Source organism: Hyperoodon ampullatus (assembly GCF_949752795.1).
Source record: "Hyperoodon ampullatus genome assembly, chromosome: 14".
In the NCBI taxonomy this organism is placed as follows: domain Eukaryota; kingdom Metazoa; phylum Chordata; class Mammalia; order Artiodactyla; family Ziphiidae; genus Hyperoodon; species Hyperoodon ampullatus.
Window position 1 is genome coordinate 25,815,915 of NC_136927.1, and position 25,675 is coordinate 25,841,589.

Genomic DNA, 25,675 nt, shown 5'->3' on the forward strand with positions numbered 1-25,675 from the left:
CCTCACAGCCGCCACTGCTGGCCAGTCCCTGGGCAAACTCTGTAGATCAGCGCCTCCTGGTGGATGGAAGCTGAAAGGCTGACAGTGGGCACTGCCTGGGGAATGAAGTTACTTTGAATAATCAGGAGTTTTTGTTGCCCAGGAAGCTGGCTCAGCCTGCTTTCATCTTTGGAGGCTCTGAATCCCTTCTCTCTTTTCTGTTCGTGTCTTATGAGTCTTTCTTTCCCCCAGTTTATGACTTTTCTGTTATTTGTGTCTTGAACATCTCTGCATCCTTGTCCTGTCTCCTGGTGTCTGCCTTTCCCAGCATTGCTTGGTTGTGTCCCTAATATTTTGATTCCTGCTTTGAAAACAGACTTTGCAGCCCACCGCCCTGCAAGGGCAGTCAGATGTGCCACGTGTGCAGCGGGCTTGGCTCCGCGAGGGATATGTGTTCAGGTTGGGGGGAACATATTTGGTATGTGTTTTTATTTGCGCAAATGAAATGCTTATCTCTGAGCCAAAAATTTCACTTCTGATTTATGGTGATTTTCTTAAGAACTAAGCCAGCTGGCAGAGAGGGGTCTACATGCTTGAACAGTTTATGTTTTATTCGAACAGTTTGTGGTTCCTGATTCAGAATTTAACATTCTTCAGACATTCAAGTCCAGTGGAAGTTTTATCAGATTCTTTCCAGGACAGTGATTTAATTTTCACATTGTTCTTTAAAACCATTTATAAATCTACAGCATTAGTTTCAGAATTGCCATCTCCGAGTGCTCTTCGTAGGGAAACAGTTTCTGGTCGTGAGAAGGCACTTCTTCCCACGGGATTCCAGCCCGGCCTGGAGACAGAACATATGCGTCTCAGCATGTGGGGTTTGGGGATGGGACACCACCCTATCAGTGTGGGGCTTTGGGACAGGCCTGGGGGTGTGGGGTACAGACTACAGATTTCCAGGCCCCATCCAAACACCTGGAATCAGCCTCCAGGGGTGGGACCAGGAATCCCATTTGTAAGCAGCTCACAGCAGCCAGGTTTGCTGCGTCTGCCCACTGGGCCGTGTGCATCCCTGGAAAGTCACGGTCCCATCTGGGTCCTCCATCCCGTTACCGGGCACAGCTCAGTAGGAGCTGAGGTTTGAACCCACGTCTGCCTGACAGCTCAGCCTGGTGCCTTCAGAGGCTGGACCTGCATCAGAGGGGCTCACGGCCTCTGTGTACGCACAGATGTCTGACGAGCCCCTGGCAAGAATTTTGTCATCAGTTTTTTAGGAATGAAAAATTAGTATTTATAAGAATGAAATACTAGACATACAGTGTATAAGTGTCATGATACTGCCGTCCGGGTATAACATGTTAATAATGTTAATTGGTGTGTGTGGAGTTTCCCCATATGTGTATTAACATGACAATTTTTTTTTTTAAATAAAAATGAGCTTAAAAATGAGTTTATACTGTATATGCTGTTTAGCACTCAGCTTTCTTAAAATACAGCGTGGATATTTTTTCACATAAGCATCTGAAGGACTTGGTTCTTTCTCGAGGCCAAACACCCCGTCAGTGGGACACGCTGTACAGGGGTGGGCGCTGGTCCTCTCTGTCAGCAGAGGCAGCTGTGGGAGAGCTTTGCTTGGGGGGTGGGGGATTGGGGCAAGCACAGGGCTCTGCACTGCTGCCCGGTCATGTGTGGGAAACCTTGATCAGGCCTGGCTTGTGGTGGGGACTGCAGGGTGGGGGTCATGGGGTGGTGGGGTGGAGAGTGGGAGCCGGCTGCCTGGCTTCAGTCCATGGGTGCCTGGGTGATTACTCAGCTGCCCTGCACCCCGGTGTCTTCATGGGTGGGACAGAGGATGGCAGCACCCCGCCCCCCCAACCCCAGGTGCTAGAGGGGCTGACGCGGGTCAGGTCTGAGAACAGTGCCCGCCTGCAGCAGTGCCAACTCAGGCAGACCCCACCCCCTTCTCTAAAGCATCCCTCATTCTTCCATTTCCTGTGCGCTTGATCTAGTAACAGCAGCTGCCGTTTTCCCGAGCACACCCTTCGTGCCAGCCCTGTTCCAACTCTGAGGTGGATGTTTCTGCTGTACAATGAATGAAGACCTGGAGAGGGGTGGCCCAGTTCCACCGGGGACCTACCTCCAGAGCCTGCACCTGACTGCTGTGTGGCCAGAACTCATCTACCCTGATACCAGCTGGCATCCACCATCCTTTCTGTTTTACAGGCAAGAAAACAGGCTGGAAGCCTCTCAAAACCTTCCCTAAACACACAGTAGGACTGCTGGTCTCAAACTTCCGAGATCACCGCGTCAGCCGTCTCCTCCCCAGAGCACCAACTCCCTGGCCCTGGCTCCTCTGCTGACCTCCTGGGCGGAGGGTCGGGGGTCGTTGGCCCAGCACATTGTGGTCTGGGGCTTCCTGGCTAGTCTCCAGGGCCCCATTCTTTTAATTTCCTGATTTCTGCCTCCCTGGAGTCCTGTGGCCAGTGCAGTGGCCCTGCAGGCCTGGGTGGCATCCCCTCAGAGTCAGCAGCCCGGCCAGGGGCCCGGGGCTCACCCAGCTCCGTGGTGAACAGCTGACACGTCTCTGGGTTGCGGATGGTGAAGGCAATGTAGGCATCAGGAGCCCGCTGGTCCTTCTGGCAGGCAGAGAGCTTCTGCAGGACCCCGACCAGGGAGAGGACAGTTTCTGGGCAATACAGCACATCTGTGATGAAAACCCCAGGTTACTGGAAGGGGCTCCTCCAGGACCCCAGGATGGGGGCCTCTGGGTTGTGCTGACATGGGCAGCAGGGTGAAGGCCTACAAAGCAGCAGTTCTATTAGGTTCGTGCTGTTGGATGGTAAGAAAATTACAGGGGTAAAAAGAAAAACCCTTAGCAGAGAAAAAACTGTTGAAAGACACTGCAACACGTGAAACATATCCAGGACTTACTGGTGTTCCTTTAAAAGAAAAAATCAATTCTCTGCCTATGGCCTGTTTAGAAGGTGCTTAATGAAGCAAACCCTGACTGCCTCAGACTTCTCGTTTCCTTCCTGTGGGGGACAAGCCCCCTCCCGCCCACCAGCCGGGCCTGCAGGGTGAGCTGCTTAGCCTCTGTGCTCCAGCCGCTCTGGGCCTGGGTCTTAGGGCCATGGCCAGGCCAGAGCACAGTAACATCAGCCAGATGGGGCTGGGTGAGCGCCGTGGAGGGCAACAGTCCCGTTGGTGCCCACACCATATGCCCCTTCCCTCAAGGGTCCCATCCTTGCACCAGAGTGGGTGGTCCCTCCTTGTGGGACTCGTTTTGAGGACCTAGGACAGAGATATACAGGCAGAGCCCTCGGCCTCAGGGACACACAAGTGTGCACGGAGAAGGAAGCAGGTGCTGACAGAGGTGGGGGCACCCAGAGCTCCTTCCCTGACCCTCGGCCTGGCCCAGGGCATGCAGAGGAATCAGGATCATGCCGTTCTTTGTGGTCCTGAAAGGACAAGGCTGCTGTGGCCACTTCTGCCCCCATCTGAAGACAGAGGGTGTAGGTGGGGCCAGCTCGGCTCCCTTGCTTTGTGGGGCTGCTCTGGCATATTCATTTAGGTTCTGGATGGCAACTGAGAGGCCTCCCTCAGGCTGCTGGAGAGGGACATGAAGTCTGTCCCAGCCTTGCTGGGAAGAACTGGTTCCTTTATAGGATGGACCATTAGTGTGGCAGTAGGCGTGGCCACTGTCTCAAATGGGAGGGCTGTGGCTTTAGGGCACCCAAGAAGCACGCTCTGTGCTTTGATGTCACCCTGGAGGCCCACACGACCCAAATCCCATCATTCTTCCCACCAGGCAGCGCTCACCGTCCCCTTCCCAGCACTGAAAGCCAGGTGGAGCTTCAGGGAGGCCACACTCCAGTGGCCTGAGCTGGGCGGTACCTGCGGCAATGACGATGTCCGGCTGGAAGGCAGCAAGCTGAGGGACCGTCACAACGTCCCAGTCCACCCGGGCCACCGTCACCCTGGGGCTCTCTGCATCGGCGGTGTCGTGTCCTAGGTGCTGGGCCACGGCGGCGACATTTGGCTCCAGTGAGAGGCCATTGAGAAGGATGTTCCCTTGGAGCTGCTCAAGGACATGGCTGTGACAGTCGCTGAAGACGTATGCTCTGGGCCGGCACATCTTGCAAATGGCCAGGCCCGTGAGGCCGGCTCCACTGCCAAGCTCTAAGACAGTCCTGCATGACGGGGAGAAGCGGCCGTGTCTGTGATCCCCCTGTGGCAAACCTCCCTGGTGCCCAGCCCTGCACCCCCAGGTCACCTGTGAGCAAAGCCCGCTGGGTTCTCCATGGCCCACTCCGCCAGGTAAAGTGCGGCGTTCCACGTGACCAGGCCCGTGGTGCCATGGGAAATGATGGCCGTGCTCTCGGAGAGTGTGACAGAGTCCCCGGAGGGCTAGGCAGAAACAGGGAGAGAGGATTAATCTGGCAACCAGGGCAGGTGTGGATCACATAAGGAATTAGAATTTGAGTCTAAATGTGATGGGGAGCCACTGGCGGGTTCTGAGCAGGTGACACAACCCTCGTGAGCTCAACGTGTCAGTGGAGACAGAAGAGGGAAGCAACAGGGCACATGGTAGACCCAAGGACAGTGACCCCAGAGCCCACCTAGGAGGGAACCGGCCTGCTCCGGTAGTGGGGTTGTGAGGGCCCCGAGGCAAGGCCTGAATGGCTACTAGAAACACTTAGAAATGTGTGACAATAACAGAAAACATCATTTCAGAAATAAAGGCTACTCAAAAAAGCATGAGCATAACAACAAACCAAAACATAAAAACAGATAAACCTTAAAGAGAAACAGGAAGTGAAAAGGAGCGAAATTTTAAAAATCAAAAAGAAATTAAGGGCTTCCCTGGTGGTGCAGTGGTTGAGAGTCCGCCTGCCGATGCAGGGGACACGGGTTCGTGCCCCGGTCCGGGAGGATCCCACATGCTGCGGAGTGGCTGGGCCCGTGAGCCATGGCCGCTGAGCCTGCACGTCCGGAGCCTGTGCTCCGCAACGGGAGGGGCCACAACAGTGAGAGGCCCGCGTATCGCAAAAAAAAAAAAAAAAAAAAAAAGAAATTAAGAGATTGTCATGGGTTCAATTGTTTCCCCCCAAAATTCATATGCTGAAGTCCTAAGCCCCAGCAACTCAAAATGTGACCTTTTTTGGAGATGAGGTCTTTTTTTCCTCCTTTTTTGGCTGCACCGTGCAGCTTGGGGGATCTTAGTTCCCCGATCAGAGATTGAACCCCTGCCTTTGGCAGTGAAAGAACGGAGTCCTAACCATTGGACCGCCAAGGAATTCCTGAGGATGGGATCTTTATAGAGAGAAACAAGTTAAAATAAGGACATAAGGGGACCCTAATCCAATCTGACCATGTCCTTATAAGAAGAGGACATTAGGACACACACACAGGGAGAAGATGGCCATCTGCAGGCTGAGGAGAGAGGCCCAGAGCACATCATTTCCTCACAGCCTCAGAAAGAAACAACTCTGTCGACATCTTGATTTTGCACTTATAGCTTCCAGAACTGTGAGATGATAAATTTCTGTTGTTTAAGCCACAAATTTTTAGGTACTTTTAATGAAACGAAAGCAAAGAACAAATACTAAAAATTATATTTCAAGAAAGCATTCCTGAGAAAACAGATTTGAAATGAATATTGAAAGAGTATACACTGCACCCGAGGTCACTGACTCAGAACGATCACAACCTCGAGACGTAGTCTAATAGAATTACTGGACTTTAAAGAAAAAAAATGCTTTGGCTATCTAAGAGAAAAGGGCATGTGACATAAAAGGGAAAGAAAATTAAATTATCATCAGGTTTTTGCACAATGATGCTTTATGCCAAAGAAAGTGGAGAAATATATTTAAGAGACTCAGGGAGAGAAGGTGTGAGTCAAGATTCAAGTAAAAATGGCTCAATCTGTTATCAACATGCAAGAAGTCCGGGAAGGTCCATCCAACAAGCCCTTCTTCAAGAACCTCCTAGAAAATGAACTTGAGACAACCAAAATGGCTACAGAGACATCAATATACGGACCAATACAGAGACTGAAAAGAGACTACGGTATGTGCCTGAGGTCGGTAATGTTTCTGCCCGTATCCCTGGACCCTGTGATTGTGCTGTGCTTCTTGGCAAATGGACTCTGAAGATGCATTTAAGGTTACAGAACATGACATGGGGAAATGATCCTGGATTATCCAGCTGGGCCCGATTTAATCATCAGGGCTGATGTTTGGGAGATGCAGAAGAAAAAGAGGCAGGGGGGATTTGAAGTGGTTGCTGGCTTTGGAATCAAGGGGCTATGAGTCAGGGGGACAGGGCAGCTCCTAGAAGCTGAGAACCACCCCAGGCCAAGAGCCAGGAAGGAAATGGAATCTCATTCCTGCAGCTGCAGAAATCGCAATTGTGCCAATGACCTGAAGGGCCTGGAATGGTCCTCCCCCCGGGCCCAGTCCTACAGACACCCTGATTTTAGCTCTGTGAGACTCAAAGAGGAGTAAGCAGCTGAGCCCAGCAGACTTCTGACCTACAGAACTGGAAGATAGCACATTTATGTTGCTTTGAGCTGCTAAGTTTGTGGTAATACTATGTAACGGCTCTATGATGACTATGTAGGGAGAATGAGGGTGGCACATATAAAAATTTACGCTGCTTTCAGTAACCACAGTTGGTGTGAGGGATTAGTGCTGTTGTTCTGAGATCGCTGCACGCACGAACAATACGGGATAAGCCAAAGGCAGCTGGGGGATATCCTGACCCCCATGCTCTTGAGAACCAAAATTTCCAGAGCAGAGCAGAAGAAAGGAGATAGGGATCCAATGCAGAAGAGGCTGAGTGAAAACCCTTCTGATCCTGAATCAGAAACATCAATATGGACTCATGAGGTATTTTCTCTTAAAAAGTATGGATATGTATCTCCACCCATATCCTAGCTCTGTCCACAGAAAGGCCTAGACAGCAACAATGATCATCCCTAATGCCCAGACTGTGGTCTATCTAAATATCATTTCCCACTAAAAGAAACTAGGGCTTCTTGAAGACATGGCTGATTCCAGGTCTGGGGCAGGAAACATACAAGATGAGTCTGGAAAAGCTTGACATAAACTAAAGTAAGAAAACTATGAGGTGATGTCAAAGGACTCAGAAGCCTATTTGAGGGGACTTCCCTGGTGGCGCAATGGTTAAGAATCTGCCTGCCAGTGCAGGGGATACTGGTTTGAGCCGTGGTCCGGGAAGATCCCACATGCCGTGGAGCAACTAAGCGCATGTGCCACAACTACTGAGCCTGTGCTCTAAAGCCCACAGGCCACAGCTACTGAGCCCGCGTGCCACAACTACTGAAGCCTGTGCACCTAGAGCCCGTGATCCACAAGAGAAGCCACTGCAATGAGAAGCCTGTGCACCGCAATGAAGAGTAGCCCCCGCTCGCCGCAACTACAGAAAGCCCATGCGCAGCAGTGAAGACCCAATGAAGCCAAAAATAAATAAAATAAAATTACTTAAAAAAAAAAAGAAGCCTACTTGAAGTGACTCAAAATAGCACATTTTGAGCTTCAGTAATGACACGATTTGCAATGGTTTGAACCCCTACTGGGAATGATAGGAAACCAATTCACTATCTTGAAAAGGAAAGAAGTCTGTATTCTGCCTTTCCTCTACTAGCTGTACCAGTAGGTAACCAAATACGGATGAAAGGAGGCATTTCCTTATAAAATTTCTCCAGCTAATGAATGAAAACAAAATGATAGAAAAATTACTGGGACTTCCCTGATTGAGCAGTGGTTAGGAATCTGCCTGCCAATGCAGGGGACATGGTTCAAGCCCTGGTCCGGGAAGATCCCACATGCCATGGATCAACTGAGACTGTGTGCCACAACTACTGAGCCCACGTGCCACAACTACTGAAGCCCATGTGCCTAGAGCCTGTGCTCCGTAACAAGAGAAGCCACCGCAATGAGAAGACCGCGCACTGCAACGAAGAGTAGCCCCTGCTCGCTGCGACTAGAGAAAAGCCCGTGAGCAGCAACAAAGACCCAACACAGCCATAAACAAACAAACAAACAAACAAATAAATAAGAAAAATCACCTTTTTGCATCCTTCAGTGAATTAATGAGTCTAAGCTTTAAGCACCCACAAGTGCTACCATGAAGAGGATAAAAAATAGATGCTGTGCCTTCTAGGACCCAGGTTGTTTTCTTGCCAAAGGGGTCAAACAGACAAGAGTCCGAGTGGGCCTGTGAATCCAGCCGCCGATTTTCGGGGAACAGAGGACAGAGGAACAAGCTGAACAGCACCACGTGTGTGCGACCAAAAGTCAGCCTGTGGAAAGCTGTCCAGGCCAAACTGCCAGGAAGAGAAGGAGCTGGGGGGACCTGCGGATGAAGGGAAATTTTGAGCCAGACCTAGTTAATGGGCAAGACTATGTCCAGAGGTGCACATGGCAGTGGTACGACCTCAGAGTGCTTACTCTGAAAGAGAGGGAGGGCTGGGATGGGTCAAATAAGGGCTTTGTGGGCTGGCTGCCAAAGTTCTTGGCTAGATTGGCAGTTACCATGGTGGCCGCCCTGTGACAATTCGATAATCTAATTCTTTTGCATGGTTTTCTGTATCTTTGTTTTAAAATAAAAGGTTAAAGGAGAAAGAAAACAAAAACTGTTGTGTGTAGAATGGACTTCTGTGGGGTAAGAAGCCAGGTGACCAGTGAGAAGGCCAAGCACCTGGTCAGCCTGGTGATGGTGGCAGTGGACAGCGGGGAGAGACTGCTGTCCTGTAACATCCATCCATCAAATATTTATTGAGGTCTGAGCGCCAGGTCGCTGCTGTGCAATTCATGTGTGTTACCTAATTTAACGCCAGTCACCCCGTAAGACAGGTGTTATTTGTTGAAGTGCTTGGTTTACAGGTGGGGAAACCGAGGCTCAGGAAGGTTAACTGACCTCGTCTAAGACTACAGAGCTGAGGAGTCAGGATTGAAGCCACGTGAGGCTGACTGGAGCCTGAATCAACTGTGTGTGTGGAGGAGGGCGCATGTCTCCTACCAGCAGGTAGCTCCGGTGGCACCGGGTGGGCTCCTCGGCTGTCAGGATCTCCGCCAACGCCTCGTACAGCTCGTCCAAAGGCTCCATGTGGGTAGCCTCGTGCTGGGGGCGGGCAGGGCGAGAGCTTCAGCAAGAGGATTAAGTTGACCCTCGTGAATCAAACCAAGGTTCCACCTGCTTGCTTTTACTATGATTTGTAAAAATGGCTGGAGGATTTTCACCAAATTTGGAGGGGAGACTTGGGATGTGATTGACTTAATACAGATCACTTGGTGGGGGGACCTGGAGGGCCTCAAAGAGAGGTGTAGAGAGGGTGAAGGTGAGGTATAGTGTAGGGCAGGAGAAATGGGATATGTGAGAGCTGGCAGGACAGAGGGAGAAGGTGGCATTTCCCACACTCAGGGGCTCCTGGTAGGAGTGGGAAGGTTCCATGGGGGACCAGGACAACAGAGGAGATGCAGCCACTCCTGGAGACCCCTCAAAGCACAGCCCCTCCTTTTCTCCCCCCCTCCATGGCTTCTCATTGGTGGAACCCAGCTGGGAGCAGTTGCCCAGGGAGCTCCCTGCTATATGGGGATCTGTAGAGCAGGCAAAGAGTATGGGATGGATCTGAGCTCCAACAGGCAAAGCCCACGTTTGGAGAGCCAGCCAAGTCCTAGATGCTGCCTGGTTACCAGATGGACAGTGCCCATCACTGACCTTTCTGATGAGCTCTGAGAGAAAGCTCCAGGCATACTTCACTGACGGTGGATGCTTCCTGCACAGAGGATGCTTCACGGTCTGTGACGAGGAACACAGTGTGGGTTGCTGGAGAGACTCCGCCTTAAGTCTCCCATGAGCTTCAAGTGAATACAGGGCAAACCCCAGTTATCAGATTCCTGGAATTCTGGCCCTGGGTGACCCTTATGCATCTGAAAGAGTTTAAGATATAAGCCCTTTCCTAAAAACATTTCTCAACTACAGTGGCACAGACCATGGCAGTGTTTCTAATGCCCTTTCTGGGCAGGAACATAGGGCATACGGACTCAAGCTAACACCCTGCTGTAGACTGAATATTTGTGTCCACCCCACATTCACATGTTGACTCTAACACCCACTGAGATGATATCAGGAGGTGGGGCCTTTGGGGTGTGATTAGGTTATGAGGGTAAAGCCCCCATAAATGGGATTAGTGTCCTTATGAAAGAGACCCCAGAGAGCTCCCTTGCCCCTTCTGTCATCTGAGGACACAGCCAAGAAGACAGCGTCTTTGGACCAGGAAGTGGGCCCACACAAGACACTGAATCTCCTGGCACCTTGATCTTGGACTTCACAGCCTCCAGAACTGTGAGAAATAAATTCCTGTTGTTCACAAGACACCCAGTCTGTGGGGTTCTGTTATAGCAGGACTAAGACATGCTCCTTCCCAGAGCAGCCAGCAGGAACTCGAGTTTGTAGTGAGGACAAATGTGGGACTGTCTGGCTCCATGGAAGGGGTGAGAGCTCCAAATGGTATATGACAAGGCAGATTCAGCACCTGCCCTCCTGGAGCTCACACCTCCGGGTGGAGTGCTGCGCTGGCCAGGACAGAGGAAGGTGGGGGCTCTGCCTGGGATGTAGTGGAGAGGGAAGGGGGCTCTGAGGGCAACACTTCGGCTGAAGCTGAGAGAAGCAGAGAGCAGGGGAACGAGTTCCAGGAAGCTGAGTAGCTTGTGCAGGCCCCCACCTGGCATTTTGGGAGGGAGGGCAGGGGACGGGAACAGTGAGAGTAGGGCCTGTGTCACATGGGACCTGCTGGCTGGAGGGACGTGATTTTACTCAAGGGCAACAAAATGCCCACACAACTCTTCAGGGGCTTGGCGGGTATTAGGTTTTAACCTTGGGGTGAAAAATCAGAGCAGACTGCATGACAACGGCCTCAGAGAGGTCTGAGCTCGCAGTCCTGAACTGCTGGATCTCCTGGGAATCTTCCCTAGCTTGGCTGCATCTTCTCGACACGGTGGTCAGATGGATACTCTTGGTTCACCCTCCAGACAGGAATTCTGACCTTGGGCTCTTTGGACAGGACCAGTGGTTGGAGGGGTGTGTATGATTCCCATGCATTTGTACACAAAATGTACTCTTCCGGAGCGTTGTTTCCTTGGGGTAGTGTCCACAACTTTGGGTTTTCAGGATTCATGATCCTTAAGAGGGTAGAGAGCCCGGATGCAGTGTGATATACACCTGACCCACATGGCCAGGGGCAGGCAGCGTGGGACAGGCCAGGCAGAGTGGTGGTCCCTCCTCTACCCGCACCCAGATGCACCCTGGAGTCCAAACCCCACCTACAAAAAGCAGGGGCCCATCCACAACTACAAAAGACACACGGGTGGGCAAGACTTGCCTGCTTCTTTTCCCCTTAAACGTAAAGAAAAAAAGTCTCTGAGCAGCTAGCAAATGCTAGAAGATGTTCCTACAGCTGTCATCTCCACTTTCTCTGCGGATGGTTTAGAAAAACATGCCCCAGGTTCCCTCCTCTCATGCAGCTTGTTGTATATTCTGATGTCTTTATCTAAGAAAACAAAAGAGCTGGAGCTGTCTGAGGTGCTCACACCCAGATGCAGCATCTTTCTTTTTAAAGGATACGTGTGCACCTGTTACGTCTTCGTGGGCAAATCAGGCCACTGATGCGTTCCAGTGATTCTGTGATTCTTACCTTCTGCAAAATATCCAGCAGCAGCTCGGAGCCTGACGAGTCCCTTAATTTCTCTTCTAGGCTCTATTCAAAGAGAGAGGGGGAAGAGAAAGAAATCTCAAGGGCATTATCACAGGAACATTAAACATGCAATGGGACATGCTGGCAAAGTGCTAAGTGATTTCTCCCCAGGGACCTGGGGCCAAATGATGTGGAAGGCACAGGCAGCTGAAAGCCTGACCTTGAGAAGTTCCGGGTTACACCTGGATGAGTCAGAGAAAGAACATCAGAAGACAGACTCTTGGTTTGCATTAGCTCTGGCAGCTTAGCCTTGCCTGGGTCACAGACCAGCTCTGTGGCTGAATTGGAATTACAGGGGGAGCCACAGCATTAATACCTGGTGGGCAACCTGAAACCTTTCCACGGCAGGTTGGCTGCTTCACTGTTCAGGTCCCGGCTCCTATGTCACCTCTTTGGAAGGCCTTCCCGACTCTCCTAAATTGATTACATTTCCCTGTTTTATTGACTTTCCAGCCACCATCATCTCCCCGTGTTTTCTTGCTTATTCATTTACTTTTATTATTTTATTCTCTGGCTCTTCCATCTATCAGGGCTTTGTCTGTATTCTGCTGATTCTGGTGCCTGGCTTGTGGAAGGCATTCTGTAAACATTTGTTGACAGAATAAAAAATACTAGCTGACACATATTCATGTAATCCTGACAACAGCCCTATGAGGTTAAGCATCATTATACTCCCATTTTACTAATAAGAATATGAAGGAACAGAGAGACGAAGTCACTTGCCCAAGGTCACACAGCTTGTGTGGGGTGGGGCAGGGCCAGAATTCAAAGCAGGTTGTCTGTCTCCCAGGTCTGAGTGCTCCAATGCTGCTCTCAACTTCTTTTCTAGTCAAACCAATGATAAGAATAGTTCTCACCACATGGGTGCTGTGGGTGAGCCTAAGTGAGCACTTAGCATGGGACTGGTGCAGAGTAAGCACTCACTCATGAACAATTATAGTCGATATGAATTGGGCCCACTGGATGCTGTCATGAAGGTTTAAATTTGGGGTTAAAAAATGTACACATTCCTTTCTGACGGGAAATGATCTCCCAGAATGCTAAATGGTTTATGTCAATGAAACACAAATGACTAACCTCCACTCTTAAGATGGGGCAGACCTGGGGAGGAATATATGTCCAAACTGAGTCATCCCAGTGAGTTCACCGCACTTGAATTATGGATTATAAAGGACGCAGTGTCATTAGAGCCCTGGCCTTGGCAGAAAGAAGCTGCTGCCTCGGCCATGCGCCTCTGTGTGAATGGCAGGTCCCCAGGGCAGGGAAGTGAGCTCTTTCGTCTCTTTCCTGGACAGTTTTGTACCTCCCTGTCTCTTCCATCAGCTGCCTCTGAGAGGGCTTTGTCCAATGCTGCTGACACAGATGAGAACACCCAGGCCCGAGGGGTCTGCGATCTGGTCGCTGAGTTCAACGCAGCGTGGTCTCCCGCTGCCCCGAGGACGTGGGCTGTTTAAATGAGCAGCAGCAGCTGTTACCCAATGGCCAGGATAATAACTGGCTAAAAAAAGGCACAAACTGTCCATGACCCTAAAAACCCAGCGGAAAAAGGAGTTGGGAGGAAACCCCGCATTCCTTCAATTCGTGGGACTCGGTCTGCAGAGACAGTGCAGGGCGGGAAGGGCCCAGGGGAGGAGGGAGCTGGGGGCTGAGCGCAGGGTGGGCCCAAGGGTGCTTAGGTGGACCTCCTGCTCCCCGCCGCCAGCCCGCGCGGGCCCCAGCGATGCCCGGGGAACCGGACGTGATGCCGGGGCCCGCGAGGGAGCAGAGACCGCCGCGTGGCGGGGCGAGCAGGGGTGAGGCCGGAGCCCCGCCCCACCGCGCCCCCACCGCCCCCCACCCGCCTTCCGCGCTCCCCACCGCCCACCTGCCAGGGGAAAGAGCTCAGGGCGCGCGCCGCCAAGAAGCGGCGCTCGAAACTTCGCAGCAGGGGCGCAGCCTCAGCGCTCTCCTCAGGCGCCATGGCGGGGCGGGGCCGGGCCGCCGCGTTGCCCGAGAGACGGGGGGAGCGGGGCTACGCCGGGAGGTGGCCCGAGGCAACGCGCGGAGCCGGGGTGGGGCTTGGGGCAGGGCCAGGCGCTGCTCGGATCCTGGGAGGCGGGGCTTAGGGAGGGAGCCAGGGTTCAGGAGGCGGTGCCAGCCGGAGGTGCGTGTGGAGGTGGGCGGGGGTGGGGTGGGTGGGGGTGGGTCGAGGCGTTGCAGGGGTCCTGGGAGGCGGGACTTGGGAAAATTGGAGGCGGGCCCTGAAGGCGGGCTCTGGGGCAGATTTGGGGCCTGGGAGGCGGGGCCAGGGTCGGAGGGGCGTGGCCAGGGTTTCGGTGGGGTGGAGTCAGGGTTTGGCGCCAGGTTCCGCTGGGCGAGGCAGCGAGAGCTTCCAGTCAGGCCAAGGGCCAGGTAACCATTCTCGCTGTTCCAGCGCCTTCTCGAGGGTCTTTTTTGGCAGGAGCCCTCTGGGCAGACACGTCGTCCCTTGGGCTTACTCCTAGCCCTCCCCCGACCCCTCTGGGACTGCGCCCTCAAGCTCAGCCTCGTGTGCGGGCGTCTCCTCAGGTCTGTGGGCCGGTGGGCTCAGGCTTTCGCAGACTTTTCTCGCCTTGGTAAAAGGCACTGAGGCAAAGGTGTTGGTTGGCAAACTGCCGCGTACACGGGGGCAAGGAGAGACCGAAGAAAGCAGCAGGCCCCTCCAGGTTGGTAGGTGGCAGTTTTAATAAGTGAGGGAACTTACGAGGCATGTCGTGGGCACCGCAAGGAGAATAGGTCGGTGGGTCGGTGGTCCTAACCAGTCTTAACCAGCTTGAACTAGAGACAGCTGATTCCAAGTTCCTGGAAAACAACTTGGGCAAACATCTTATTGTTTAGGCTACATCTTATTGTTTAGGCTTAGAGGACCTGCCAGTCTTTTATAGCAAAAACTAAAGCGAGCTTGAGCGGTGAAGGCAGGCTACAGGTGTGATGGATTTAACAATGATTACCCTCGATTTCATTGACCTCTCAATGACGTCCTGCCTCTCCACACCCTCCTGCCAGAATCTTAACAGTTTATAGCGAGGCCTTAACGGAGTCCAGTCAGTACACAGTCCAGTATCTCCACAGAACATTGCTCTCTCAAGGATGCATTTTTGTTTTCTTTCTTTCTTTTTGGCCGAGCTGTGCGGCATGCAGGATCTTAGTTCCCCCGCCAGGGATTGAACCCAGGGCCCAGCAGTGAAAGAGCCAAGCCCTAACCACTGGACTGCCAGGGAATTCCCCAGGCTGCATTCTTTTTTTTTTTTTTTTTTTTTTTTTTGCTGTACGCGGGCCTCTCACTGCTGTGGCCTCTCCCGTTGCGGAGCACGGGCTCTGGACGTGCAGGCTCAGCGGCCATGGCTCACGGGCCCAGCCGCTCCATGGTGTGTGGGATCCTCCCGGACCGGGGCACGAACCCGTGTCCTCTGCATCGGCAGGCGGACTCTCAACCACTGCGCCACCAGGGAAGCCCCAGGCTGCATTCTTGAAACAACTTCTGTTGTGGGAACAGGGGGCAGAATGTACTTCTGAGGGCGTGGTGGGGTGAGGAGACCTTGGTTGACCGGGACCAGCTCGGAGGGTCAACCGGTCACTTTGTTACCCAACAGGTTCGTTTGCCAGAGGCGCAGCAAGCCAAACGCTGAGGCGCCGACGTTTGCAGCAGAGAAAGGGTTTATTCACAAGGCAGCCAGGTGAGGAGACGAGAAAACAAATCTCAAACCTGCTTCCCTGTGGGTGAGGGGCTGGGGTATTTATGGGCTGAAGAAGCAGGGTCGTCTAGGACGTGGAGGGCGTGCGGTAAGGCGATTGGAAATAGGAAAAATGTGAGGTAACGGTCGTTTCACGCAGGTGCAAATGAGCTACAGGCATCTTCATGGGACGCTTGTCCAGAAAATGGTTAGCAGGTTCTGAGGGTGGGGTTTTTGGCCCTCTGACGTCAAAGGTCAACGAACGGACACTCCCGCATGCCCAGTTGGAGGGTCGGTGGTCCTAACCAATCTTAACCAGCTTGAACTAGAGACAGCTGATTCCAAGTTCCTGGAAAACAACTCTGGCAACATCTTATTGTTTAGGCTACATCTTATTGTTTAGGCTTAGAGGACCTGCCAGTCTTTTATAGCAAAAACTAAAGCGAGCTTGAGCGGTAAAGGCAGGCTACAGGTGTGATGGATTTAACAATGATTACCCTCGATTTCATTGACCTCTCAATGATGTCCTCCAGCACAAGGTAGGAGCCCCTGATCCCCCAACCCCAGACCCCAGTTAGGGTCTGTTTCTAACCCATAGAGTCTTTCGTTCACCAAATACTTATTAAGCGCCAACTATGTGCCTGGCACTATCAGGCATTGAGGATGCAACAGTGAGAAGAACCAGGAGTGGTTCCTGCTCTCCAGGGGCCCAGGGTCTCGTGCGGGAAGTAGCTATTGAACTAATTAGCACACAAACAAGTACAATGGCAATATGTACTGCGCCGGTGAGCACATGGAACTATGAGGGCTTAGAGTAGTAGCTTTGACTTTGCAGGGAAAGGAATCCGGAAGAAGAGTAAGAGTGGTACAGAGGTGGGGATGGGGAAGAAAAGAAAAAAATTTACTTTCATTTGACCTTATTATGTCTTGAGTGAAAAGCAGAACAGTGAAAGGCACTGGTGCTGCCTCTGGAGTTTGAACTGTGTTCAAAGTCTAATACATTTACCTTCACAAATCTCTCATAAAACTCCATTTGGAAGTGTCTTGGGAGCTAATTTGTTAAATGTGCTTGCACAAGGTAGATGAGGGGGACAGATGAAGTCTTATTACCCCTTTCAGATGAGAAACACTTGAGCCCTGCTCAGCTATGAGAACGAGAGAGGAGAATTAATTCTAATTGAATGCATTTATTCTCTTATATCTGTTCTTCCACCAGAACCACGTGAGCACAGCATCTGACACAAAAATTGTTTGCCTTATTCTGTCAACACTTGATTTATAAAGAGGGTGAACTGTGGTTATTGCTGTGTTTTTACACGGAATTAAAGGTTTCTGGGTCTGAGATGTTGCATAAATCCTTTGAGTCACAGCGTCTTGGGGTAGAAACACCTGACATATGATATGGTTGCATCTTGTCCTGAAGGAACGATGTCAGAGCTTGGTCAGGCGTACTGGTTCACCTGTGCTGTTTTGATCAGCTTTCTGCCTGCAGTAGACAGTGAACACCAAGAGGAGTGGGTCAGTTAAACTCATAAATACCACACTTTCTATTAACACACATAATAGCTATTAATTACCTTCCCTCTGAGGAGCAAAAGGGCATGTACAGTTAACAGCAGAGTAAGTGATACTGCATGATGTTATACTAAGATATTAATAAATCTAGCCTAGTCCAGCCTTCCTGATGCCATAGATGGCTAGCAGATTGGGGAAGAACCCTGAGTGGGCCACACCACTGACCTGCACACAGAAGATACCTTTATCTTTGTGTGCGGGCTCTTGGTGTGGGGACAAAGATCATAAGGTAATACATCTCAGATCTGAACTTGGAAGGATCAAGGCACTGAAGGGATTTGTAATGTCCCATGGACCTCACAGGTGTGGTGTGTTCAGGTGTAAGTGAAGGTTAGGACTGCTGTTTAACATAAAATGAAAATTGCAGGTGGTGTTGATGTTTCAAGAAGCATTAGGGTATATCCAATCAGTCCTGTCAGTGGCAGAGGATATGTGTATGTGCGCATGTTATAGTAAAGATTCAGCCTCTGGATTTGAGGCTTTCTTTAATGATGATGATAAAAAGCTAATGCATTTTAACTGTATGGAATGGTTGCCTTTTAGAAATTATGCTGTGGGACTGGCCATTCACTCAGTACCTTGAGGTTTTTCCTTTATCCCTCCTATGGCTAATGGTTTCTGTAGAAAAGGACCAACTGATTTCTTTCTAAAATGTTGCTTCAGGGTGTAGAGACCTTTATAGGTCATGTTTCAACTTATAGGAAAATTTTATAGTTCAAATATAAATTACGTTAAATGTGGGCTTTGTGATGGAGTTAAGGTTAAGTAAAGTTCTGACTTTCCTTAGGCTGTTTACAGTGTTCAGGACGCCCCCTTGCTGTTGAGTCAGGGGCTCTTTGAACGTAGAGGAATGGTCAGGATTGGGTGTGATAAGGGTTGCGGGAGGCTCAATCTCCTTATATAACTTTGGAAACGTAGAAAAAGGTGCAACAGGTCCATAGAATGCTTTGGTTGGTGGCAGGACCAGTGTTATGGGTTGAACTGTGTTCCCCCAAAAGGATATGTTGGAAGTCCTGACCCCGGGTACATAGGAGTGTGACCTTATTTGGAAATAAGGTCTCTGCAAGTATTATTAAGATGGGAGGAGGTCATACTGGAATACAGGGGGCCGTAAATCCCATGACTGGTGTCCTTATAAGAGGAGAGAACACCATGTGAAGACACAGACACAGGGAGAAGTTGGCCATGTGACGGTGGAGGCAGAGATTGTGTCTACAAGCCAAGGAATGCTGAGGATCGCTGGCAACCACCAGAAGCTAGGAGAAGCAAGGAAGGATTCTCTCCTACAGATTTCAGAGGGATCATGTGGATACATTGATCTCAGACTTCTAGCCGCCAGTTCTGTGAAACAACAAATTTCTGTTGTTATAAGCCACCCAGTGTGTGGTATTTTGTTACAGCAGCCCTGGGAAACGCATGCAACCGGAACATAATTTTTGGGGCCCAGTGCAAAATGAAAATGGGGCCTTTGTTAAAAAAATCAAGATTTTTGAGATCAGACCAAGCTGGGGGCTGTTCTGAGTCCTGGGCCCTGTACGACTGTCCAGGATGCAAGCCCACGAGGATATCCCTGGTTACTGGGTTGTCAAAGTGCTGGACCCCTAGGCACTCAGGAAGTGGTTGAAATGGATTATTACCATGTGCACTGATCAACCACAGAAAACCCGCAGAGACTCCTCACTTTCTTTCCAACCAAAGGCCGTGAATGTCACACCAGCAACAAACAGAACCATAAGAACTCCTGCGACAATCCCGAGACCGATAGCTGTGTTTTGGAGAGCAGATGCCCTCTTCATGTCTGCTCCTTTTAATAAAAAATCAGATGGTTTTAAATGATCTGATTAAGAGGCTGCTCCTGGGTCCCTGGGAAGTTTCCCATCGAGGTGCTAGTGAATATTAATTATGGAAACAAAATGTACATTTAACCCAAGAAAGTACTCACTGTAGAGAAATCTCTTAAGGCAAGTCGTTGAAAGCCTATTTACTAAACAACCTATTCGCCAAATGACCCATTTGCCTAGTGACCACTTTGCCAAAAGCCAATTCGCTGAAAATCAGCTGGTGGGATGTCCTGCTTATCATAACTGGAGGTCAAACACACCTTGCCTCAGGCTCCCAGGACTATGGGGCAGGCGGTAGGGGCCAAAGAGTTGTAGCAAAACTCTAAAACGTAAAAAAAAATTCTCAATAACTTAGAGAATTGCCATCCATTCACTTAGTTTTCTGCAAAACAACCTGCTTCCAGTAAATTCACAAGAAGATTGTGGGCAGTGGCTTGGAAGAAAAGGAAAAGGGTGCAGGAAGCTGTTCTTTGTACTCCATTTCAATTAAGTGTGGTTGCTCTAAGCATCTGATAAATCATCCGGCCGTGTTCTAAGTCTCTCCCCGCAAAAGAAAAGCTGGCCAGTGTTTGTAAACAAATGAATTCCCAGAGATGCTTCCTTTCTTCCTTTATATCACCCAGATTTAGGATTTTGAAGTCTTCAGAATTCGCAACCTCATTTACAGGAACGCCTGCCCCTCTTTTTAGCCATGAGTAGAGTGCTAAGGCTTCGTTCCTCCCCTGTGAGCAGCTTTCTTTCCTCCAGGCACCCGCATGCACAGAGTTGCTGAAGGAAGGCTGCTATTCAGAATCTACAAGGGGTATCTGGGGGGCAGACTACGCATGCTTGCTGAGGCTCAGAAGGATTATCACCTGACTTCCTCTATGGAGAGCCTTCCTTTTTGCCCCAAAGGCACTATATAAAATGTCACCAACACAGCGAAGGATTTCCTACTTCTTCTGCTACCTGTTCAGAGCTGCTGATGATAATCTTGTGCTGGGGGCACTGAAGCTGCCAGGAAACAGGATTATTCTGCTTGACTTTCCCCCCATTCAGGAAACCCCCTTTTGAATCTTTTCTGTCTCAGGACACACTACCAGTCTCTTAGTGGTGGCTTTTTTATCTAACCTGGCTACTGGTCATATAAGCATTTCCTGGGTGACTGCCAGGGAGCCGTTGTCGGGCACAGGGGTAACCCCCAGGAGCTTCCACATGAAGGGGTACATGTGGATGCTGTCAAAAGGCTCAGCCAGGTGATTCTTCTTGAGATCTGGCCCAAAAGCTCTGAATATGATCTTCCTGTCCATGTAGACATTATCAAAGCCATGATCTCCTTTGTTGAAATATAATTTGCTAAAAAATAATAATAACAAAAGAGCCATTTTAGATTCCAGTCCCCTGAAAGAAAACTGCCCTTTAGTTAATGTCATGCTTGTTGGATCCAGGAAATCTTTGAAAACTTAAATGACAAGGAAGGACACTGCTGTTTGCAGTGGCAGAGAGAGGAAGGAATGGAAGATCTTTAAGGAAGAGAATAAAGAAAAACATATCCATTAGAAACAGCATTAAGATAGTAATACTGACAGTTATAATAGGCTTAAACATAGAGGGCTTACTGTATACTGTGAATTGTTCTGAATGCTTTATAAAGTGAGGGCACTATCATTATCATCCCCATTTTACAGCTGAGGAAACTGCCCTGAGTCATGTAGTAGCCAGTGTTGGAGCAGGTACCTGAACCCAGACTGGTTCTAGAGCCAGGTATGTTTCTTAAGGCACAGAAGTGCATCTATCTATCTACATCATTTTGGGGTCAGGGAGAGGATTAGAGAGGAGGGAGTAAGGACTGTAGGTAATTGTTTAATGAATGCTGGGTAGGTTTTTGTCTGTCCTCCTTTGACTAGGTAACATCAGTCACAGCATAGCACTGTTTATATTTTCTTAGGACCAACATATATTCTGGCATGTAAGACATGTGATGCTCTGTATATTGAAAAGTTGGTCTCCTATTTGGTTTGTTCAGTATAGAAAGCGCTTGTCTATTCAGCTTAAGCTCCCTCACCTGTCTAAAGAAAGTGGTCCAATGGCCTTTGAGGCCATGGAGCAGCCTGTTAAGAACTGTTAAGTGCCCCCCAGTGATGGCCTCATGTTCTTTGCAAGTTCCTCAGTCCTGAAGTGAGAAGAGTCACGCCCATCAAGGCAGGCAGGTGGGTGGGAATCTGAGAAGTGGGTTCAACGAGAGCATTGAGGCCCAAAGGATTTTCTGTCTAATGGTCAGTTTTCTGGAAGATTAAACTGATCACAGCATCCTGTCCCTCAGACTGTCTGGTTGGTCACTCTGGGAATATGACTGTTTGATTAAATGTCTTAACATCCCTCTCAACCTGTTACATCATGAACCAGGTTTAAAAAGAGGCCAGTGACTATGGAATCTTTTCTTGGCAAGGCCTCATTAGCTCCAGGCCACTTGAAGGATTACACAATACCAATAAAGTGTTGCATTTTACTGTGAATGTTTCCTCTAACAATAAACAATAAGCTTATGAGTTTTCCCATACCTGTTATACTCTGGACTTGTAGCAAGCTGAGTATACAGATTGCAAACATAATGTTTGACTCCTGTTCATAGCCTTAGACAAGGATTCTTCAAGCTGTACCTGGGATGGTCTTCTGTCATGTGATGTTTAAACATCACCTGAACTTTGTTCTGCCATGAATTATTGGTTAGTAGTTAAAAAAAAAAAAAAGACCTCACTTATGTCTCACAATTAGCATTGATTTTGGTACTTTCTTCTTTAGGCTTCCTTATTTTTTTCATAATGGCTTTGTTGAGATATAATTCATAAATGATGCAATATACCCATTTAAAGTATACAATTCAATGATGTCTGGTGTATTCACAGAGTTGTGAAACTATCATCACAACCAATTTTAGAACACTTACATCCCCCCAAAAGAAAGCCTGTACCCTTCAGCTGTTACTCCCCATTCACTCCAACTTCCCCCGGCCCTAGACAAACACAAGTCTATGCCCTGTGTCTATAGATTTGTGTATTCTGGACATTTCATTTAAATGGAATCATACAATATGTGGTCTTTTGCATCTGACTTCTTTCACGGAGCATAATGTTCTCAAGGTTCATTCAAATTATAACATGTATTGTACTTCGTTACATAATATTCCACTGTATGGATAGACCCTAATTTGTTTACACATTCATCAGTTGATGGGCATTTGGGTTGTTTCCACCTTTTGTTTATTATGAATAATGCTGCTGTGGGCATCTGTGTATAAATTTTTAAGGATTGCCTTTTTCTGGATATATGCAAATGGGAACCAGAAGGTGTTTTTTTGGGTCAATCTCCTGGTGATCTGTGCATAATGGTCAAACACATAGGCTTGGGTTCAGACATCAGCCTTACACTTATAATCCCAAATCACTTCTCTATAGCTTTAGTTTCTTCCTCATTAAAATGGGGAGATAAGAGTACCTATCTTGGGCTTCCCTGGTGTCTCAGTGGTTAAGAATCCGCCTGCCAATGCAAGGGACATAGGTTCGAGCCCTGGTCCAGGAAGATCCTACATGCCGCGGAGCAACTAAGCCCGTGCGCCACAACTACTGAAGCCCGTGCGCCTAGAGCCCGTGCTCTCCAACAAGAGAAGCCACCGCAATGAGAAGCCTGCGCGCCACAACTAAGAGTCGCTCGACGCAACTAGAGAAAGTCCGCGGGCAGCAACAAAGACCTAACGCAGCCAAAATAAATAAAATAAAATAAATTAAAAAAAAAAAAGAGTACCTATCTTTAGGGTTGTTGGGAAGACAAAAATGAAATAACTCATGTTAAATTTTTAACATAGCCCTGGACACTTAACCTTGGTCAGGGATGTGTGTCATTATCATTGCATAATGGTAACGTGGGACAGGATGGGTTGTCTGGGATGTGGGGTGGGGGGTGGGGAACACTTGGAAAACAGTGGGTTGCAACTCATCATGCATGCACTTATGTGTTAAATTTTTTCAGAACGGTCCTTTCCTAGTGACTGCCTTCCAAATTCAAGATGGAATTTATTCATTTTAGAATCTACTCACCCCATTGATGTTATAACCAGAGTCAGCATACATCACGATTGGCAAGACCTGCTCGTGTTTGGCAAAATGGAAGCGTTCTGGAAATTCCTCCCTCTTGTAGACATTGAGGTGAAGGTGTGCATTTTTCAGTGCTTGGTAAACGGCTTCCTCTTGCCCTGGTTTGGGCAGGAGCATTCCAAAGCTGCCATAGTCTACAATATCAAACTTGACCAAGTCCCTGAAGCTGATGTAGTTTGTCAGGAGGATCTTGGTGACTTTGGGCTTCTTTTTCACAGTGGTCATGCCGTGGTCAGATGTGATGATGACATTGAGGTGCTCAGTCAAGCTGTGCCTCTCAGTGGCTTCCAACAGGTACCCGATGGTTCTGTCGATTTGCTGAGTCATCACCCTCCTGTTCTCTGTCTCGGGCCCAAAGCGGTGTCCCACATTATCTGGCTCTCCGTAGTACAGAGTCACGAAGTCAAAGTCTTCCTTACTGAACCAGTTCATGACGGTATCGATGTTCTCCCTCCACTCCGTCTCGTTGCTGTCTGGGTCGGTGTACGGCTCCACCAGGGACCGCTGGACGGCCTCCCCTTTGTACTTGGCGCCTCCCTCGGGATAGTGGAATGACGCTGTTTTCCTCCCCTGCAAGTGCAAGAAGAAAAGTCTATCAGGGCCATTTCTCCTATCTTTCTCATAATGTGCAAAGTCCAACGTGTCAGCATCCCTGCCCCAGTCCAAAGGTATGGAAAACATGTGGCTTCAGAGTCAGACAGGATTGGGCTTCGTTCCTGGCATCACCAGGATCTCATGGAATCTAAAACACCGTTAACTGTGAGAACTGCCGTTATGTTATGTGCTCCTACGAAGAAAAATGCTGCCTATGAAACCATGACACTCCAGTGACTGGCATATGCGTTCCAATTTGGGACTGCAAAATGAAAAAAACAGTTCCTTAGAATGGAAGAAAAATGGCACTTTCTAAGCTGGTGATGGTGAGTAAGTTTAATCTCTTAGTGCTTCAATGTTCCTACCTGTAAAATGCCAAAAAATTGATGGGATTTTTGTGAGGGTTAATCCAGGTAACTTTAAGATAAAGTATTGGGCATTGTGTTTTGGCCATAGTAGGCACTCTTTTCTTTGTCTCTAGACCTAAGAAGCCACCATAAGCCTTCCCCGGTGTGTGCAGTGGACAGCTATTATGATTGCCTGCCCAGCACCCCCTCCCCTGTCTGCTGGTTTGGAGCATCTGACATCCCCTGGTGGCTCTCCTCCTTACTCTTGCTCCGTGCAAGTTGTGTTGGGTCCACATCAGGCTCCAGAGGTGGGATGTGGCTCTGGCCTGGCCAGTCAGAGGACGCTGCATCCCCTGGCCACAGCAATTGGTTCAGCCTTGGGCCCAGGTCTCAGTCAGAGCCCATGAGATAAGATCTGTGGATTTCCTCTGGGGCTGTTGGAAAGGGGAGAATCTGCCTAATTGGTTCCCATGTATAATGTTTATAAAATTTGAGGGTGTTTGTGTGAAGGGGAGACTGTCATCTTGTTCCCTGTGCAGATGTCTGCTCAGCCACTGGGCTTGACGCCCAACCCAGAGGCAGACAATAAGGCAGTTAAAGGTGTGCTTGATGCTGGATTGCCTGGGTTTATCTTTTCTCTCCCACTTGGATGCATGTCACTCAGATGCTCTCCACCTCTGTTTCCTCATCTGTAAAACAGGGATGTTAATGCCACCTCGTGGGGTGGTTGTGAGGACTAAATGCATGTGGAGCATGTTAGTTAGTGTTCAATGAGCTCAGCTTTTAGTTTCCTGGAGAGGAACAAAGAGCAATGGGCCAGACTGCATGGTCAGATGAAGAGGGGGCAATGATTATCTCCTCCAGTTTCTGTCTCCTGAGGGGTCCTGAAGGTGGATCTGAAATGTGCCTGTAGACCCCAAGGTTGGGGTCTGCAGAAGGAAGATGAGATTGGAGCCTCCAGTCATGGCAGAAATGGCTGCAGCATGGGGCATGGGATTCCTTACGTCAGAGGAATGGGGTGGGTCAGCCATGAAATGCAGCTGAGTCTTATAAGGCCTGGGCAGGGCCTGGGGTTGCTGCTTGACCCTGAAGCCCTTGTCATTGGGACCCAGTGACCTTTACCTCCTATGTCAGGCCATGGGCAACTACACAGGGCAGTAGATAACAGCCAACAGGAAAAGGGCCCTGGCCTACCACCAAGCCATCACGGAGGAGCTGCCATCTCTTCCCTCTCCTTGTCACCAGTGGGTAAGCCAGGGAAAGGTATGGGGGGCCTGAGAGGAGTAGACCATACTCCTTCTACCCCAGGCTGCTGGGGCCACCAGAGGGTTTACGGTGAGGGTAGGGAGCATGCGGGGGAGCAGAGCTTTGTCTTGGTTACAAGATGAAGGATTTATTCTGAGCCAAACTGAGTCTTCAGACCGAAAATGAGGCTGTGTTAACAACACAAGTGATTTCAAAGTCATGAAAATATTAAGTGATTTGCTCCCCAGCAGAAAGCTAGATTTTGACATAGCTTGGTAAAATTGTTAGGAAAATAAAATAATTTTATATACACTCACCAACAAGTTAACAATGAGATGGACCCATCTCACTAAATAGTTTCTGTTTTAAAGCAGCTCCTCAACCAGGACTGGCACATAGTATGAGCTTGATAGATTTCTGGTTCCATGAAAGACTGACCTGCTTATTTGGGGAGCAAGTATTTTCCTTCATCTTGGCTATTAACTTGAGGGCT

The 25,675-nt window shown here is 49.4% G+C and overlaps 1 protein-coding gene and 1 pseudogene across 4 annotated transcripts in view; both read right to left on the reverse strand.

The window, feature by feature from the left end:
• Positions 1-535: 535 nt before the first annotated feature.
• EEF2KMT (eukaryotic elongation factor 2 lysine methyltransferase) lies at positions 536-13,718 on the reverse strand (the record flags this gene model as incomplete). 3 transcript variants are annotated; one of them, XM_079719265.1, is made up of 8 exons in its annotated part: positions 536-823; positions 2,534-2,683; positions 3,874-4,169; positions 4,253-4,386; positions 9,025-9,126; positions 9,724-9,804; positions 11,699-11,761; positions 13,623-13,718. In XM_079719265.1, 8 exons carry the CDS (start codon positions 13,716-13,718, stop codon positions 723-725), a joined length of 1,023 nt encoding a protein of 340 aa, XP_079575391.1. In that variant the 3' UTR covers positions 536-722. The 3 variants fall into 3 exon arrangements, with proteins under 3 accessions (XP_079575391.1, XP_079575392.1, XP_079575393.1); XM_079719266.1 differs by lacking the exon at positions 9,025-9,126; XM_079719267.1 differs by lacking the exons at positions 9,025-9,126; positions 9,724-9,804.
• A 6,269-nt stretch (positions 13,719-19,987) lies between these two features.
• LOC307063027 (ectonucleotide pyrophosphatase/phosphodiesterase family member 7-like) overlaps positions 19,988-25,675 on the reverse strand; it is a 29,611-nt pseudogene continuing 23,923 nt past the window's right edge. Inside the window, exons 3-4 of the transcript in view lie at positions 22,936-23,566; positions 19,988-20,201 (exon numbers count right to left, since the gene is read on the reverse strand). The product of the transcript in view is annotated as an ectonucleotide pyrophosphatase/phosphodiesterase family member 7-like (transcript). The remainder of the gene's footprint in view (positions 20,202-22,935; positions 23,567-25,675) is intronic.